Genomic DNA, 19,684 nt, shown 5'->3' on the forward strand with positions numbered 1-19,684 from the left:
GTCCTAACCACTGGACCACCAGTGAATTCCCTGGAATAGTTATTTATATAGACATCTGCCGGCGTTATTTGCTGCTGGACAATAAATGACCCCAAAACATAGCAGCTTAAAACAAGAAGCGTTTATCACCTCACACAGTTTCCGTGCGGAAGGCCTCCAGGAGCACTTAGCTGGGTGCCTTGGCCCAGGCTCTCTCTCGAGGCTGCAGTCAAGCTGTTGGCTGGGACTTCAGTCATCAAAAGGCTTGACTGGGCTGGAGACTCCACGTCCAAGATGGGTCACCCTCGTGGCTGCTGGCTGGAGATCTCAGTTCTTCACCATGTGGACCTCTCTACACGGCTTCTTGAACACCCTGACAACATGGCAGCTGGCTTCCCCCAGGGCAGGTGACCCAAGGGAGGGAGGCTGAGCTGTAATGTCTTTTTTGTTTGTTTTTGGCCCCACAGGGCGGCTTGCGGGATCCTAGCTCCCCGACCAGGGATTGAACCCGGGCCCTTGGCAGTGAAAGCCCTGAGCCTCCACCACTGGACCACCAGGGAAGCCCCCCGTAATGCCTTTGTTGACTTAGCCTCCATCGTTTCTGCAATATCCTGGAACTCAGGTCAGGCCTACTCAACACAGGAGGGGACCCCACGGGAGTGAACATTAGGACGCCATTTTGGAAGCCGGCCAGCACAGCATCTTTTTGCTCCTTCTGGAAGATAGGCTTTAGCCCACAACTGAATATCCGAGCTCAACGTCTCACACCTAGCTGACATTAAATAAACGTGTTAGATGAAAAAACAGGAAGGTGAAGATTCCCACTCACTGGCTGATTGTGTTTTGTTCAGCTAAACCCCATCTGGCCTCCAGTGCATGAAGTGAAGTTCCCCAGGCCTGCGTGGACCAGGGAAAGAGGAGGAGGTGACTCCTGTGTGTGAACAAGGCGGCAGGAAAAGAGGTCTGCGGAGCCAGCAACCTCGGAAGGAAGGAGGGAGGGAAGCCCAGCGGTGAGGTGACGATTTCCGGGGGGTGGACCGCCGAGGGTGGTCAAGCACAGGATTAGGAAGAGATTGTCAACTCAACGACAACAAAAACAAACTGGATTCAAAAACGGGCAAAGGAAAAAAAATAAAAAACTAAAAAAGATTGTTAAACGGGTAAGGATTTGGATAGACATTTTCCCAAAGAAGACAGAAAAATGGCCAGTAAGGAAATGAAAAGATGCTCGACATCACTAAACATCACAGAAATACAAATCCAGACCACAAAGAGATACCGCTTCACACCCACTAGGATGGCGACTAGCAAAAACAAGAACAAAAACAGAAAATAACAAGTGTTGGCAAGGATGTGAAGAAATTGGAACCCTTGTGCGCTGTTGGTGGGAATGTAGAACGGTGTGGCCACTGTGGAAAACAATGGAGTTTCCTCAAAAATTAAATACAGAGCTATCACGTGATCCAGCAATTCTACTTCCGGGTATACGCTTAAAAGAACTGAAAGCTGGGACTTGAAGAGATAGTTGTTCACAGCAGCACTATCCACAGTAGCCAAAAGGTAGAAGCAATGGATTAACGGATAAACAAAACGTGGTCCATTCATACAACAGAATGTTTTTTTCAGCCTTAAAAAAGGAAGGACCTTCTGACACATGCTACAACATGGATGAACCTTGAGGACGTTATGCTGAGTGAACTAGGCCAGTCACAAAAGGATAAATATGGTGTGATTCCACTTATGTCAGGTCCCCAGAGTATCACATTCATAGAGACAGAAAGTAGAACAGTGGTTGCCAGGAGCTGGGGGAGGGGGAGGGGGAGTTATTAATGGGGACAGAGTTTCAGTTTGGGAAGATGAGAAAGTTCTGGAGATGAGGGTGGTGATCGCTGCACAGCAATGTGAATGTACTTAATAAAAAGACTGGATCATAGGACTACATGGAAGCACTGAAACCACACAACTTCTTAAGAAAGCATAAGAGAAAAATCTTTGTGGCCTCAGGTTTGGCAAAGATTTCTGAAAAACAACAACACAAAAAGCCAAGTTATAAAAGAAAAAAAAAATCAGTAAATTGGACCTCAATTTAAAAGAAATTTTTAAAGTTTGCTCTTAAAACGACATTATGTTAAAAAGCCAAAATGGCAAGTCACTGCACAGGAGAAAAGTAATATGTGACAAATGATTTGTTCAGCTATTAAAAAACAAAAAAACTTTACAATTCAATAGCAAGGCAAATGACCCAATTGTAAAAAATGGGCAGAAGATTTGAACAGACACTTCACCAGAGAAGATACACTGATGGCAAATAAGCACATGAAAAGATGCTCTACATCCTTAGTCACTAGGGAAATGCAAACGAAAACCACAAGCAGAGGGGGGAGAGATAAACTGGGAGACTGGGATTGACATGTACATGCTACTCTATATAAAACAGGTAACTAATAAGGACCTACTGCACAGGGAACTCTACTCGATACTCTGTAATGACCTATACGGGAAAAGAATCTAAAAGAGAGTAGATATATGTGTATGTATAACTGAACCACTCTGCTCTACACCTGAAACTAACACAACATTTGTCTTTTTTTATTATTTATTTATCGTCGGGTCTTAGTTGCGGCTCACAGGATCTTCACTGGGCCTCGTGGGCTTCTCTCTCATTGCGGCGCGGGCTTAGTTGCTCTGCGGCATGTGGGATCTTGGTTCCCCGACCAGGGATGGAACCTGCGTCCCCTTGCACTGGAAGGCGGATCCTTAACCACTGAACCACCAGGGAAGTCCCTAACACAACATTTTAAATCAACTACACTCCAGTAAAAATTAAAAAACCAAAACCCACAAGGGGATACGCACACCCACCAGAATGGCTAAAATGAAAGAGTCACTACACCAAGTTTTGTGGAGGATGTGGAACAGTGGGAACGCTCACACTCAGCTGGGCGGCGCGTAAATGCTGCAGTCACTTTGGAAAACAGTTCAGCGGTTTCTTACAAAGTTACACAGGCACCTACCATGATATGGTCATTCTCCTCCAGGGTTATTTATTTACCCAAGAGAAATGAAAGCAAACGTCCACACAGAATCTGGCACGTGAACGCTCCGAGTGGTTTTATTTGTAACAGCCAAGTCCTGGAAACAAGCAGGTGAACAGAGAAACAAGTGTGCGTGGGTGACGGGGCGTGTGGCCCAGGGGCGCACGGGAGGGCACAGGGGCCACGGCCAGCGAGGCCCCAGGCCTGTCCGAGTGCCTGGGGCAGGCAAGCCCCTTGGGCAGCGAGCAGGCAGGGACGCACGGTGACCGCCTGTGGGCTCCGAGAGGTCAGGAGAGACGCACGCTGCACACCACGCGCCCGGCAGGCACAGGGCCTGGAGCAGGCAAGAGCCCTGCCCACACCCCCGCCCCCAAGCTCGCGTTCAGGGGGAAGAAGCGGCAGCTGCTCCTCAAGGATGGTGCCCTCGCCCCTCCCCCCTTGAGTGGAGCCAGGAAGGGGCTGTGGCACTGCTGGGATCCGCTACCACGGCGCCCCCAAGCCCAGGCAGAGGGTGGAGGCCAGAGGGTCCCCCGCCTCAAGGCCCCCTCACACCCCTCCCTATCACGTCTCAAGTATCTCAAACACACGCAAAGCCTCTGACGGGCAGCCCTGGGGTTGGGGAGAACCCCCCCCCACGCAGGCGGGGGACCCGGCTGCGATCCATCAGCGAGGGCCTCTAGGGTGTACAGCCCCTTTCAAGCAGAGCATCGCCGGGCCCCCAGCCCCCCCTACAGCGGGGGCAGTAGTGACTGTGCTCTCCCCCTGCCTGGGCCCAACGCAAAGAGGGGACAGATGCCAGAAGAAAGGTGGGCGGGAGGACAGAAGCGGAGGAGGGCGATTTATGGCATAAACATAGCACTTGTGTGTGGAAGAAAAATATTTTCTTTGAACAAACAAGACTCTCAGCCTTGTTTCCCAGAAGCACTATTATCTCCAAAGAGCACTGCTTCCAAAAAGAAAGAAAAAAATAACGGGCAAGGGGTAGAGGGAGAAGAAAAACAGCTTTGCAGCCGCAGAACAAATGCTCCAGGGCCATGGGGGCCTTTGCAGGGGGCGGCGGGCCGGGGGGCTCCGGCTGCCCTCCCCTCACCCCACGCCCCGGGGCCTGGTCTGGGCCCAGTTCCCTCACCTCCAGCGGGGTTGGCAGCTCGCGTCTCAGCGTATTCTGGGGGCCCGCAGCCAGGCCCCCAAACCCCACACAATTACTCGGGACCTACTGTGCGCTGGGCCTGGGGAGATGCAGAACACAAGGGGCTCAGACTGCAAGCGGTATAGAGCGGCCCTGCGCCAGCCTTGCCCTTGCTAGGTAGGGGTGGGGGGAGAACGGGACGGCAGCAGTGTTGGGGCTGGACCACTTCTTTTCTCTTGCACCCCATGGTGTGTGTCACTGACCCTTGGGAGCGGCCTCTCGGCCCTTGTACAACCCACACCCACGTAAAGACAGGCTGATGTACGTGAGGATGACGGCATTGCTGCATCCAGGGTTTGCTGTGGTTGCTTGTTGGTTTGTTTTAACATTTAGAACTTTAAACACATTTTAGGAACAAGAATCCCTAGCGTCAGATTTTGTTTTTACAGACACGAGGGTTCCCAAAGCCTGACTTGCGACAAACAGTCCCACCCCGTGCCCAGCCTGGGCGCTCAGACAGGGAGGACTAAGCAGCATCTTCCCATTGGGTGGAGGGGGGGGTCTTACCATTCCCGGAGGAACAGAGAAGCCAACGGGGCCACGAGATACGAAGCCATACTACCGGGGAGATGGTGTCTGTTTTTTCTGGGGGTGAACAAAAGCAGTGTGTACTGACACCTCAAATTCTAAACATATTTAGACCCTGACATTTTATTTCTAAAATTGCTTTCTGTCCTGAAGAAAAAATTATGCACAAATATTAAGTTTATAAGAATGCTCACTGCAGCACTGTTTACAAAAGCAAAAAGCTAGAAACAATCTAGATGTCTAAACATTGGGGATCAGTTAATAACTCGAGTAAATAATTAAAGTTGTCACAAATCACGGCACAGAAGATTATGTGAGGCAGAAACATGTGCACCACGTAAACAAACCATCAAAAAGAACATTGGGGACTTCCCTCGTGGCGCGGTGGCTAAGAATCCACCTTCCAAAGCAGGGGACACGGGTTCGATCCCTGGTCCAGGAAAATCCCACGTGCCATGTAGCAACTAAGCCCGTGCGCCACAACTACTGAGCCTGCGCTCTGGAGCCCGCGAGTCACAACTACTGAAGCCCATGCGCCTAGAGCCCGTGCTCCGCAACAAGAGAAGCCACCGCAACGAGAAGCCTGCGCACCGCAACGAAGAGTAGCCCCCGCTCGCTTCCACTAGACGAAGCCCACACACAGCAACGAAGACCCGACGCAGCCACAAAAAAAAAAAGAACATTGGGCAAAGTTGTTTGTAGGGTATAATCCCATTTTAATTTTTTCAATATATACATACACTATTACTCCAAAGAGAAAGGCTAGAAAGTTGTACTCCAAACTATTAATATTGGGACTTGAATTATTTTTCCTTTTGTTTATCCACACTAGATTTTCCAAATGAACATTTTTTAATTTTTTTTTACTTTTATTTTTTGGCCACACCGCACAGCTTGCAGGATCTCAATTCCCCGACCAGGAACTGAACTCAAGCAACAGCAGTGAAAGTGCCGCGTTCTAACCACTGGACCACCAGGGAAGTCCTAAATGAACATTATTTTATTAGAAAAAAAAAAAAAAGACATTTAAAAACCGAATTCAAAAAAAAAAACAAACCGGGCTTCCCTGGTGGCGCAGTGGTTGAGAGTCCGCCTGCCGATGCAGGGGACACAGGTTCGTGCCCCGGTCCGGGAAGATCCCACATGCCGCTGAGCGGCTGGGCCAGTGAGCCATGGCCGCTGGGCCTGCGCGTCCGGAGCCTGTGCTCCGCAACGGGAGAGGCCACAGCAGTGAGAGGCCCACATACCGCAAAAAAAAAAAAAAAAAAACAACGAATTCAGTAGGATAATGGCAATTAACAGGGAAAGTCTGAACAGGTACAGAAGTAGTGTAGGAAAAGAAGTGGTTCATTCTGTTTGGCAGGGCCAGGACCAGGGAGAAACCCTCCTAGACCAATGTCAAAGCCCTCTGGATTTTGAGGGACATGTCAATGTTCGCTAAAGTCAAACCCCAGCAGAGGAAAAAGTGTAACCAACCAACAGGAGACAACTGGTACCCATGTGTGTCCCTGGGCCTGGCTCTTCAGACAGCCAAGTCCCCAAGGAAGGCGCAGGTTCCCAGCCTTGCCCCTAGAGGGCAGAAGCAGCCAGTGTGGGAGCTTAAAGCATCTGGGTTGAACTGTCTCTGGGTCTGCTGAGAGCAAGACGTGCCAGCAGTAAAAAGTGTTGGGAAGCACACGTTTATTTATATAAAAATAAAGGTACTCAGGAATTCCCTGGAGGTCCAGTGGTTAGGATTCAGTGATTTCCCTGCCGTGGCCCGGGTTCAATCCCTGATCGGGGAACTAAGATCCTGCAAGCCGCACGGCACAGCCCAAAAAAAAGAAAAAAAAAAAAAAAAGAAAAGGCCCTCATCTCTCTAATACAGAGAGTATCTATAAATCAGTAAGAAAAAATAACAGAAAAATGAAAGTCCCAGTGGCCTTTAAAATACCTGAAAAGATGGGAATTCCCTGGCAGTCCAGTAGTTAGGACCCTGCCCTTTCACTGCCGAAGGAACGGGTTCATTCGCTGGTCGGGGAACTGAGATCCCACAAGCCGCACGGTGTGGCCAACTAAAGTAGATACATAAAATAAAATACCTGAAAAGATGTTCAACTTTGATCATAAAAGAAATGCTCAGTAAAATTACACTGAGTTACTGTTTTTCACCCACCAAGTTTGCAAAATCCAAAAGTTAGAGAACACCCTCTACTGGCAAGACTATGGGAAACAGATACTCTCGTATATTGTTAGTGGGAATGTAAATTGGTTCAACCAATCCCTGTGGAAGACAATTTGAGCAGTATCTACCAAAATTACAAATGTATATACTCTTTGATGCAGCTATTCTGCTTCAAGGAATTTACTTTATAGATACATGCACATGTGTAAAATAACAGATACTCAAGTGATTAATTTGTAGCATTTCATGTAATCACAAAAGACTGAAAACCATCTAAATGTCCAACCACAGGAGATGGGTTAAATACATGATATTACACCATCCAGTGGAATACTACGCAGCTGTCAAAACTGAATGAGGAGGTGATGGGAACAAAAATGACTGAGTAAGAACCTTCAAAAATTCACTCCTCGGGCTTCCCTGGTGGTGCAGTGGTTGAGAGTCCGCCTGCTGATGCAGGAGACACGGGTTCGTGCCCCGGTCCGGGAAGATCCCACATGCCGCGGAGCGGCTGGGTCCGGAGCCTGTGCTCTGCAACGGGAGAGGCCACAACAGTAAGAGGCCCGCATACTGCAAAAAAAAAAAAAAAAATTCACTCCTCATAAAATCAATGGAAAAAAACGGGCAGAAATCAGAATCAACTTCTTCAGAGCTCTGGAAATTAACCAGAGGCTTGCAGCAACCTGGAGTGTGTTTATTTAAGAAAACTGACTGAATCTCAGTAGGAAGAGCAAGCTTGGTGGATTTTTAATTTGTCTTATCCCACCTCCCTTTCTCAGCTTTGAAAACTAACAGCCCACATTCCCCGCCCCAGAAGTAGCAGAACTGATCTGAGGCTCTTGCAAACCCTTATTCCCCCAAAACTGGCATTATTGGACATGTCTGGTGGTTCCATGGAAGACCCCATTGGAAAAAATTACCTTTATTTAACCTAACTCTGAGCTCACTCAGTGCTAAAAAGCCTTTCACAGAGGGGCATTTATCTAAAACAATTACAAGCGTTTTTTTTTAAAGAGATACTCTTATTCATTCATTCATTCATTCATTCATTCATTCTTGGCTGTGTTGGGTCTTTGTTGCTGCGCTGGGTCTTTCTCCAGTTGTGGAGAGCAGGGGCTACTCTTCGTGGTGGTGCACAGGCTTCTCATTGCGGTGGCTTCTCTTGTTGCAGAGCACGGGCTCTAGGCGCGTGGGCTTCAATGGTTGCAGCACGTGCGCTTCAGTAGCTGTAGCACACGGGCTCAGTAGTTGTGGCGCAGGGGCTTAGTTGCTCCACAGCATGTGGGATCTTCCTGGACCAGGGCTCGAACCCGTGTCCCCTGCTTTGGAAGACGGATTCTTAACCACTGCGCCACCAGGGAAGTCCCAAGCAAATGTTTTAATTCTGCAGCTGCCTGAGGCAATGAATAACAGTTGGAGCAAGTAACAGACTAACCAGAATAAAAGATAAATAAATAAGTAATAAATAGGTAACAGACTGACCAAATAGCTGAGGAATGAGATGTCTACGGAGGGCTTTGAAAAGCTCTGACATACTTGGATCTTAACATCTTTGGTGGGCAAGGGATCTCTCTGGGGCACTAATCTCATTTGTGAGGGCTCTGCCCTCATGACCTATTCACCTCCCAAACGCCCCACCTCCTAATACCATCCCCGTGGGGGTCAGGATTTCAATATATAAATTTGGGGGGACACAAATATTCAGACCATAGCACTATATGATTGCACTTACAGGAACGACCTAGAGCAGTCAACTATAGAGAAGAAAAGTAGAAGGTGGGTGCCAGGGGCTGGGGGAGGGGGATGGGCAGTCAGCGTTTAATGGGGACAGAGCTGCAGTTTGGGAAGATGAAGAGACTTCTGTGGATGGGCTGCGGTGACGGCTGCACAACAACGTGAAGGCACTTAATGCCACGAAACTGTACAATTAAAAAGGGTTACGGTAGTTTAATAAAGGGGGGGGGGGGGACGGAGTATATATCCATATTTGCTTGTATATAAGGAAACTTTAGAAAGAGACATAGAAAACTAAGGCAGTGGTTCCCTGAGGGCGAGAGAGGAATGCGTGGTGTGAACTAGGTGGCTGAGGGACAGGAGTAAGAAAGGACTTCTCACTGGGAATCTCCTCATATTTCTTCATTGGTTGGTTTGCTTTTGCCCTACCATGCGGCTCCCAGGATCTCAGTTCCCCGACCAGGGATTGAACCCGGGCCACGGCAATGAAAGCGCGGAGTCCTGACCACTGGACCGCCAGGGAAGTCCCTTTATTCATTGTTGAACCACATGAATACATTCTTATTTCAAAAATTACACTTAAAATCAAAACCAGTGAAGAAGAATAACTGTGAACGATGAAGAAATGAACGCGAGTCTGATCAAACCTCTGGATCCAGCTGCCCACCTGGAGGAAACACAGACCGGGTACAATGGCACCTTGGGATGCAGTCAGCAAAAGCCAGAACGTGGGAAGTTCCCCAGGTCAGCCGGCCTAGGCTCTCCGAAATATCAATTGTTCAGGAAAGAAAGGGATGGATGGGACCCTCTGGACAGGACGTTTAGACCCAGCAACGAAACTGCGAGACGGAGCTGCGGTGTCAGAGGCGACGCTCGGACTGGTGTGCGAGGGAGGTGGTCGTGGCTGGAGTGTCGGAACTCTGCTTCCCGGTACATTTATGCCAACTCATCAAGCTGTTTGTTTTCTCTGATTTTCTGTACTTTTTTTTTTCTTTTTTTAAGAAAATGTTAAAAGGAACGCAGGCCTTCCACGCCATCCCCGCCGAGCAGGGTAGCACTGCTTTGTGGCTTGAAACTGAGTGTCCTCTAGCATAGGGCCTGGAGCAGGTGGCTGGCGGGCAGGCCACGGCTGGTGGGGAGGGAGCTGAGCCCCCCTGGTTTGTTCTGGAGAGCAAGGTAACCATGCACAAAGCTTATGGCTTCTCTGCTGAAAACCAGGCTGTGTCTTTGAAGAATTCCCTCAGACCACCGAGGCTTTGCGAAACGCTCTCACCCCCAGACCTAGGCAGGAGCACCTGGCCCCCCCTCCCAGGGCTGGCTCTGGGCTCTCCTCACCCCACCTTGATTTAAGGAGGGCCCCTCTCCACCCCCAGCGATGGTCTGAACTGCCCAAACTTTCCTTCTCACGGGACCCAGACTCTTTTTTTTTAAAGAAATATATGTGTTTTTTGGGTTTGTTTTTGGTTTTGTTTTTTTGGCCATGCCACACAGCATGCAGGATCTCAGTTCCCCAACCAGGGATCAAACCCCTGCCCCCAGCAGTGGACGCGCAGAGCCCTAACCACTGCACTGCCAGGGAATCCCCCAGCCTCATTTGGGGTAGCCCACTCCCCCAAAGACCCCTCCACTAATGGCTGGTACATCCTTGTGCTGGTCCACATTTTGCTCTGCACAAGCTTATCCTGGTAAGGACTTTTTTCCCAACCAAAATAGATACATACATATATACAAGATCTCGCTACTTGCCTTTGGGACTAATATACCGTGAACATTTTTTGTTTTAATAGATCCGGAGATGATCTGTTCTCGTTGAGAGCTTCATCCTAGAATATGTTTTTGAATGAAATTATGTTTTCATGTGTGTGTTTTTCTGTTTACATCTCAGAATTAATTTCATCTGTGCCCATCGTAGAAAGTCTGGAAAAAGAAGAGAATTAATAACACACACAAGGAGAAATCCTCCCCCCACAGGAAACGTGCCTGCATTTCCTTCCAGTCATTCTTTCAGTCACCTGTTTTCCTCCCTCATTTGCTGGTGGGCTGAGCGCAGGACAGATGGGAGAGGGAGTGAGAGAAGCCCCCGACGCTGTATCCCTTTCTAGTTGCTGATATGGTGTCAATTACCACAGCTCTGGAAGTCAGGAGTCTGACGCAGGTCTCACTGGGCTGAGATCAAGGTGTCACCAGGGCCGTGTTCCCTCTGGCGGCTCCACGGGAGAATCCACGTCCTGGCTTTTCCCAGCTTCTCAAGGCCACCTGCATTCCTTGAATGGTGTTCAGCAGTGTAGGGCTGAATCCTTCTTAAGCTTCCCTCCTGGACTTCCAAGGACCCCTGTGATCCCATTGGGTCCATCAGGATAACCTCCCCATCTCAAAGCCTGCTGACTAGCAAACGTACTTCCACTTTGCCAGTAACCTAGCATAGTCACAGGATCTGGGGATTAGGGTGTGGACGTCTCTGGGGACCAGATTCTACCTCTGCAGATGCCCGGGCCTGATGCTGCCAGGACCCAGGCCCAGAGCCCATGTACGAAGTGAGTGGGAGGGAGGAACCAGGGCTCTGGCTGGGACCACACTCCTCAATCCTGGAATACCCGGCTGGAGGTCACTGCCCTCCCTGGACACAAATGCAAATGGCGGGGAATCACCGTTCGGTAGGATTTACGTCATCTTCAATGTATTAATTTTAGTTTATCTGCATTGCTCATTTGTATGCCTTAGAAGTCATTTACGTCCTGGGGGATTAGTCCATTCGAAATCAGGGAACGTAGCAAATAAAAACACCCGTGGTTGGGAGCAGCTGGGAGCTGACCTCCACGTTCTGAAGCCAGGGACTGAGACGGGGGCTGTCACCCTGTGCAAAGATGCTAAACCCACTCCCTAAATACAACTCTAAGCTCCTCCCAGCCCTAAAAAATTCCCACTTAGACCCAGAAATTTCACTAACGAGAGTCTCTCCTAAGGAAATAATTCTAAATATAGAAAAACGCTCCAGCACAAGGCTGTCCAGGGCCGCTTTCCTTGGAAGACTGACTAATTAGAAACAACCTAATTGTCCGACAGCGGGGGACCAGCGGGCCTGTGACAGCAAAGCCTCATCATTAAAAGGATGAGTCCGGGAGAACACAGGCGAGATGCTTTCATCGTGGCGAGCGTAACGCTGCACCGGGAATCGGATGATCACAGCTACAGATGGTTTTTAAAGCAGGGAACAAAGGCTTGAAGGACATTAACAAGAACGTCAGCAGACGTTCTCTCCGGCTGCGGAGGACAGCGGCGATTTCTCTTCCCCTTTGTTCTACCTCTCGGAATTTTTCAAGTTCCCTGGATGAACATAACAGAAGAGTCTACCTTCGAGTGAACTGGTTGTGTTAACTGACTGGTGTATAAAATTAATCCAGTCCCTTTGTGTGGGTGTGTGAACGTGTGCGTGTTACACATGAGTGTGAGTGCCTGTGTGAGAGTGCAAGCGACAGGGAACTGGAGTGTGCGTCTGAACGTTGAGCGTGACTGGGCGTGAACGTGAATGCGTGGGTGGGTGTGAGGACAAATGCTACAGGTATCAACGTGTGTGTGTGTGCAAATGTATGTATTGAGTGGACGCGTGTGTACACATGGGTGTGAATGGGGGGGCATCAGTCTGGGTGTGGGACCGAGTGTGTGATCACATGCCCGTGTAAATCATGCAAGTGCTCGTGTGAATGTGTGGGATGGGTGGGGTTTAAGTGTGTGATATGAATACGAATATGGGGCTGTTTGTGGACCTGCGAGAGTGGGTGTGACTGTAAGCGTGAGTGTGTGAATGTCAGGTGTGCGCAGGAGGGTACGGCCGGGAGTGTGTGTGTTGGAGTGCGTCTGTAAATCTGTGTGCAGTTGTGAATGCATGTGAGCATAATCATGAGTGTGTGTGAACGCTGGGTGTGTGCACACACGTGAAGGCCCGTGACTGATGGCGCGTCTCTGGAGGGGCAGCCCCCCTGCCCGCCCTGCGGCGGGGAGAGGACTCCCCGCAAAACTGCCCACCCGGGAGAGGCCCCACCAGCCCTGGAAATGGGTGCCCCGCACCCCCCAGCACCTGCCTGGCTCTGCACATGCTGCACAGGGGGCTGCAGGAGCCCCCAACACCCTGGGCCTCGCCGGCCGCCAGTGGACAGCCCAGCCCCGGCGGCCCCTCTGCACAGGCTGTGCCCCTCGCATCTGTCCACCAACCTGCCCCCAGCAGGGAGGAGCGCCCGGTGAGGGCCCAGAGTGGCCGTGCTGCTCCTAGACCTTCCCCATCGACTCCCCCAGCCCGGGAGCCGGGGCTTCAGCTCAACGTAAGAGCCAGCGGCCGCGTGACAAGCGTGATGCGGACCTCGCAGAGGAGACCCTGGGGCGGGGCCCAGCCAGGCTTGAAACCCAGAGGGTGCCCATCGCACGGGGAGGACCAAGGAGAGACGCCAAACAAGGGACACCGGGTCCTTGCTGAGAGAGAGGCCTGCTCTGAGGACACGGAAGAGCCCACCCTTCCGCAGAGGCCTCCCTGACCCCCAACCCAGACTGCGGCCCCTTCCCCGCCGTACCCTCCTGGGTGGCGCTTACCACGGCCGGGAACGCAGCTCAGGTGGGCATCCCGGCCAACAGCCAGCACCAACCGCCCCACATGTGAGTGAAGCTGCTTCCAGAAGATCCAGCCCCTGCAAGAGGCTCCGGACATGGTGGGACAGAGGTGGACCACGTCGCTGGGACCTGTCCCTGCCCCACGGACGCTGCGAGCATCTCCAAAAGGCTCCCTACAGCCTGGAGTCGGGGCGGTCTGTCATGGGGCCCCCTCAGCCTTGCTTCTCCCCCTCCCCACTTACCCGTCACCCTAATGATTGCGTCTCACGCGTGTGTGAAGCAGAGCCCCCGGGATTTCTCCTACCCGCACGCCCATCTGATCTCCCCCTGCTGCTGCCTTTGGACACAGCAGGGCAGAGGGTCGGTCCTGCCCCTCTTGGGAAGGTCACTGCTGACCCCTTGAAGGACTGTCCCCTCAGCTTTCTCCCCGGCTCCCAGGCGGAAGTGAACCATGGTGGGGAGTCCCGTGGGTGTGCACCAGGCTTGGGGGACCAGCTCAGGCAGGACCGGGAGGGACGGAGGCTCCTCTCTCCACGCTGCCGCTGCAGCTCAGGCGACTCTGGCCTCGAGGACCAACCGGGGGCTCGGGAGGCATCAGTGAGCCCTCCTCGGCCTACCTGACGGTCCCTGCCCTTGTCACTCTGTCCTGCAGCATCCCTGGGGCCCACCTCTGTCCACGGCGCCTCCCAAGTCCAGGTACCCACTCCTCCCCAGACGCCTGCCCTGGGCATCCCCGCCTCAACTGCCACCTTCCATCCCCCTCTGGCTGCGGGCAGAGCCCCTTCCCAGAACCCAGGTCTGGTGGAGGAAGTATCTGCCTAAAACTGAGGCTGCAAACAACCCAGTCACAACAGGACACCTGCTGTTATGGTTCCAACTATATGAGGTCCCCAGGAGAGCCAGGTTCATAGAGGCAGAAAGTAGACGGCTGGGTGCCAGGGGCTGGGGGCTGGGGGCGGGGGAGGGGAGTGGTTAGTGGGGCAGAGTTTCAGTTTGGGAAGATGGAAACGTTCTGGAGATGACGGTGGTGATGGCTACACGACGACGAGAATCTATTTAATGCCACTGAACTGTACACATAAAAAAGGTTAAGACGGTAAATTTTATGTTACGTACTTTTTACCACAATTGAAAACTACAAATATGTGTATTAAATAAAAATGAAACTGACTCAGTCCCCACGGGCCCCAGATAAGGGCTGTGCCGACCCTGCCTCTGCCAGCCTCACGGAGCCCTTGTGCAGGGAGCAGCCTCGGGCCACACCAGTGTCCCTGCCCCCCTGCCCGCCAGCCCCATCCTGGCCTCGCCCCTCCTCACAGCAGTCGCCTGCTGATGGCCCCTGGCAGTGCCTGGTGCCCCGCGTTGGGTCTCACGTCTCCATCCAGGGACCCCCAAGGGGCCAAGCACAGACTCTGTCCTCAGCACCTGAACAGCAGCGGGTGACCGGAGCGCCACTGCCTAAGCTCGCCCTCCGGGGCTGCAGAGGGGGTCGCAGAGGAAAGGTCAGGGCGCGCCCCTGCTGGAAGGACCACACAGGTTTTCTAAATCAGGTCCACTTTATTTGAAACTTTTCACATGCCACAAATTTACATGAAAATACCCATTCAAAATGTAGCTGGAACGCGAAATTCAGGAGTGGCATCACCGGAGGACAAGGAGGTCGGTCATCAGAAGGCAGGTGACGTGTATTCGGTCGTGTAGCACCTGGTCACGCGCATGCCGTGAGAAACCCTGGCACTCACCTCACCCTTCCTCCCATTGGTAACGTGCCAAGCAAGACTGTCCAGTCAGAGGGGCCGGCAGGTGGGCGACGGTCAGAGGGCAGCGGTCCCAGGGCTGAGCGCCGCGGGTGGTCCCAGGGCTGAGTGCCACGGGTGGCTGCGGGGTGCCACGTGCCGACGGGCACATGTGCAAAAGCACCCTCACCTCTCGTACCCCCCCCCCAGCGCAGTGGGCATGGCGGGGAGGCCTCTGGGGCCAGCCGGCTTGGAGTCTGGTGCAGTGGGTGCCCTGACCCTGTGACATCAATGCAAAACCTCACACTTCACTGGCTTTTGAAAGAGCTTCAGAAAGGAATTTAGACGATGTTGGCTGGCCTGTGTCGGACCCACAGTTTGTTTGAATTCCTGTGGGTATTTGTTCATCGCCCAGTGGAATCCTGCGCCCTAGATGCAGACAAGACCAGCAACCATCCCCGAGCCCCTCGGCACAACCCCACCCCTATCCTGTCGGGGGGGGAGGGGGACTGGGGCTGAGGCCACAAGGACCACAGGTGGCAGCGTCCACGTCCCCCTCACCTCGGGTTTTGTGACTGGAGCCGTGGCAGCCTGCTGCCACGGCCGCGCTGCATCATCCTCACCCACGAACTTCTCTTACTGCTTCCCACAAGGTCTCAGCAATTTTCAAATCCTAAAGGAACGAACAGTGAGAACAAGAGGAAGCAGGAGGCTGCCGGCTGCTCCAGTGCCACTCAGAGGAGGACGCGAGGGTGGGCCCATCAGGGCAGGTCCCCTTCCTGCCAGGCAGGGTCGGGTGAGGGAGGGGGGCCTGAGACCCGCCAAGGCCGTGCACCCAGGGAGGCCCCTGACACAGTGAGGCTGCAACTGCTGGCTTCAGATCCCCTGGCCAACTTACCCAGCCCTGGGCCCTGGCAAGCTTCTGCCCCCTGGGCCGAGCGGCCTGCAGCTCTGGATCCTGGCGCAGGGGGTTAAGGGAGTGTCACCCTCAGCACCCAGCCCTGCTGACCTGCCCAAGGAGGGGCGTCGTCCCAGGCCTGAGTGGAGAGGCCCTCGGGGGCCTTGCGGACGAGGGACCCTCGGACCTGTCTCCTTGGGTCCTTGGACGGGCAGCTGATGGGTGGGGACGAAACCCATCCCCTTGTTGTATGAGAGTGAGGTGCCCTTAATCCAGCCCCTCAGCTCAGGAATAAAAACACTCGCACGGGACAGAGAAAGAAGCCGCCGACAGCAGGGAAGGGGGCCTACGGGTCTCTGCTCTCCTCAGGCTCAAGAAGCCTCCCTGGCGGAGCACCTTCAGGCGCGGCCAGCAAGGCTGCCTGACGCTGCGGCGGCAAAGCCGCAGCCCTGGGAGCAGGCGGGACCGAGGGGTCTAGGGGCGAGGAGGGGCCCCAGGCAGAGCGGCGGCCTCAGGAGGCCGGGGGCTTCTCTTTTTAACAGAGAGATCTCCCTGATCCCCTCCTCCCTCATTCCCACCTCCCCCAGTGTCTGCCTCACACACACAGCGCGCACACACACACGTGCACACACACCGTGCACACACACACGTGCACACCAGGAACAAGAGCCCGTCCACAGCAGACTACACTCACACATGTAGGCGCACAGACGTCCATGCACGCACCACGCACACGCACACACACACGCGCACACACGCACACACACACGCACACACACGCGCGCAGGTGCCAGTGCTGACCAGGCCCCTCTCAGCAGGCAGCATATGGTCCGTCGCTTAACAGCCCAGTTCTGCCAATTGGGGACCATTAGGGTGGGTTCTTTTCCCAGCATAAAATGCTGCAGAATATAAGCTGCAATTAACACCGGTGCCAAAATGCACTTAGCGAGAATAAGCACATTATTAACATCTGGTGGATCCGTCTTGGGTGGAGAAGCAGCGGAAATTCTTGCTCTAAGGAAAGGATGGCTGAGGGGGACACTAAGGATACAAGGCCTCCTGTTCGGGGGCTGCCTTCCAAGTCAGCTCGTGCCCCAGCCTCTCGTGAACGGCCCCTCCCAGCCCGGCTTGCTGGCATAAACGACACTGCTGGTTCAAACTGCCTGCTCATGAGAACAGGCCATCCGGGCCAGAGCACGAAAACCATGGCAGCCTGTGGATAAATTCTTATGGAACGATCATCCTCTGGCCTGAGCCCGGGTTGCTCTGGACGAAAGGAGACGTGTACCCAGGGCCCCAGGGGTCCCGGGGTCGGCCAGACCACCTGCCCCCATCCTGGGCCACGTCCCTCTGCCGGTCGGGCTGTAACTGGCCACGCTCCTGCTGTGACGGCAACGAGCAGTCAGTCCCCACATCACCCTTCCTGAGCACCCTCCCGGTGGTCTCAAGGCGCAACTGAAAGACATGCCCAGAAATGGGGTGGGGGACTCCCACCACCTCTCAGACCCTCATCTACAGTGTGTGGCCCTAACGAGGGCCTTGGCCCTGTCTCCCCAGGGCCCAGGGCAGCCTGGCCTGCGGCCTGCATGGCCAGAGGGGCAGGCCCGGTTGTGACTCACAGGCCAGGTCAGGACTGCGGAGGGGAGGGCTGCAGGTCTGGTGGGGGTCCCACCGGGGGGCAGCAGCAGACAGGTCCCTCTGGGCAGGAGGCGAAGAGCCGTCAGCGGAAGCTGGGGAGGGAGGGAGGAGGGCACCCCATGCTCCAGAGAGGAGACAACTGCACCCTCGGCAAGAAAACCACAGCGCAGGGGGAGGAGACCCAGCTCCACCCGGTGCTGCGGGGAGGTGAGAGCAGGGCCGGGGCTGCGGGGACGGGTGGAGGCCGCCAGACAGACTGCGCTTAGGGAGAATCGACCGGAGCACTCGGGGGCCTGTGTGCGTCCCGAGACCCTGGCCCTCCAAGCACTTCCACCATCGGAAGGCCTCCTGGACCCCCTCGGCCTGGCAGGGCGGGGACTGCTGAACTGTCTGCCCCTTGAGAACCCAGGGAAGGGCAGGCGAACACAGGCCCAGGGTCCAGGTACCGGGCCCTGCAACAGGCAAACTATAGGACACACTATACGACACGAGGCGACCATCACATGGAACAGAGTGGGAAGCGGGCTGGGCTGGGGGCCACAGAGTGGATGGCAGCCGAGACGGGCCGCAGCGGTGAGGAGGGCCTGGGGAACCTGCACCCCCAGCCCAGAGGGAGAGGGAGGCCGGGGCAAGATGGGACCAGTCCCTGGGGTCCTGGGGAGGCAACCTCTGCGGAGACCCAGGTATCCCCGGCTGGAAGCCGCCCCGACGCCACTCAGCCTTCCCTGGAAGTCTCCAGGAGCGTCACCGGGAGCGTTGGGGCAAGACGCTGGGTGCAGGGAACCCAACTGGGGCCCCTCAGAAGCCCACCAGCCGCAGGGATGACGGCTCTGGGGGAGTCTCGCGGCTGACAAGGCAGAAGCAGTGGGCGGCACGTGGCGGGAGGCCCAGGACACTGGGAGGACGTCCCTCGTTTTGGGAATAGCTGCGTTGCATTTTTTTAAAGTGCTAAATAAAGCTGTCTGAAACGGGGTAATGTGATCACTCCTCCAGCCCCACACATCCCTTCTGGGTTTTAATATTTCAAGGTTTTCTAATGAAGCAGGTCTATCCGTGTTTCCCCAGAAACAGAGACCTTCACAGGGACCTGCAGCTTCCCTGCCCAGCAGCCCGCTGCTGGCCCGAACCTGTCTGACGTCACGTGGCTGGACGCACACCAGAGGTGTAACTGGGTTAACTGGAAGGAGGGGAGAGCCCCAAATCCGCCACAGCACCTGCAAGCCCCCCCCGCCTCGGGCTCCCAGCCGCCCACCAGAGCCCGAGGCAGGTGACCAGGAGCACAGGGCCTCTCCTGGGGGCTGGGGGACGGCCGTGGGGCCACATGGTGCTCTGGGGACCTGGCCCCCAAGGAGTCAGCGTCCTGGCGATGGGTGTCTCAGCCCAAGACCACGCCGGCCAGGCCCGCAGGTCGCCCGACAACCGGCCCTGCCGCCGCTGCCTCACGCATCTCAGCCAGAGCGTCACTGAGCACAGACTCCTCACAAGAGGAGGCCCCTAAGGGCTGGGGAGGAGGCTTCCTTCCTCCGGTGACCCACCGGGCATCCGGCGTCCTCGGGCAGGGGAGCAGCCGCGGCGGCCGTGGCAAGGCCGGAAGCCACACACCTGACCGGGGCAGTCCTGCTTCCTCGGCCACGGAGACGCAGCGGCCACAGGTGGCGACGGGCCGGTGGGGGCCCACTCCTGTCACCACCACAGATTTGGCGGCTCCTCGGCCACTCTGCTTTTAAATAAGGTGACCTCGTCCAGGTGCACCATGGGAACGTCTCGGATGACATCGGTCAGGCCCTCGTGGAGCAGAGGGAAGATGACGACGTTCAGCGCGGGCCGCTCGGCCTGGAAACTGAACCAGAGGCAGGCTGTTAGCAGGACCACGGAGGGAGGGACGGAGGGAGGGAGGCTGGGCTCAGGGCGTGGAGGTGGCCAGGGTCAGGCTGTGTCCCAGAGCACCGGCTGACACCGGAATGCACCTCCAGGGCCCCTCACGCTGAGGCTCCAGGGAGCAGGCAGGAGGGCAGCCCTTCGGGGCAGGCCCCTGCCTTCCCGGGCAGCGGGGGTCCCTGAAGGGTAACACCCAGGGGGCTGCAGAAACAGCGTCTGTGGTCACTGGAGGCCCCACGGCCAGGACACCCGCAGGGGAGTGGAGAGAGGGGACAGGCGGCCAAACCCGCATGCCCACAGGCCACC

The 19,684-nt window shown here is 54.6% G+C and overlaps 1 protein-coding gene across 3 annotated transcripts in view; it reads right to left on the minus strand.

Annotated features, from left to right (window-relative positions):
- Nucleotides 1-9,135: 9,135 nt before the first annotated feature.
- Nucleotides 9,136-19,684, minus strand: part of FBXL18 (F-box and leucine rich repeat protein 18) — a 46,428-nt gene continuing 35,879 nt past the window's right edge. For 2 of the 3 annotated variants that reach the window (XM_027125691.1, XM_027125695.1), the window contains one exon: nucleotides 17,560-19,340. In XM_027125691.1, the coding sequence (XP_026981492.1) occupies nucleotides 19,184-19,340 (157 nt within the window). In that variant the 3' untranslated portion in view covers nucleotides 17,560-19,183. Of the gene's footprint in view, nucleotides 10,547-17,559; nucleotides 19,341-19,684 lie in introns of those variants that run through there. The other variant, XM_027125692.1, reaches the window with a different exon arrangement.

The sequence above is a fragment of the Aethalodelphis obliquidens genome, unplaced genomic scaffold, assembly GCF_003676395.1.
Source record: "Aethalodelphis obliquidens isolate GAN/ISIS:26980383/991018 unplaced genomic scaffold, ASM367639v1 scaffold30, whole genome shotgun sequence".
In the NCBI taxonomy this organism is placed as follows: domain Eukaryota; kingdom Metazoa; phylum Chordata; class Mammalia; order Artiodactyla; family Delphinidae; genus Aethalodelphis; species Aethalodelphis obliquidens.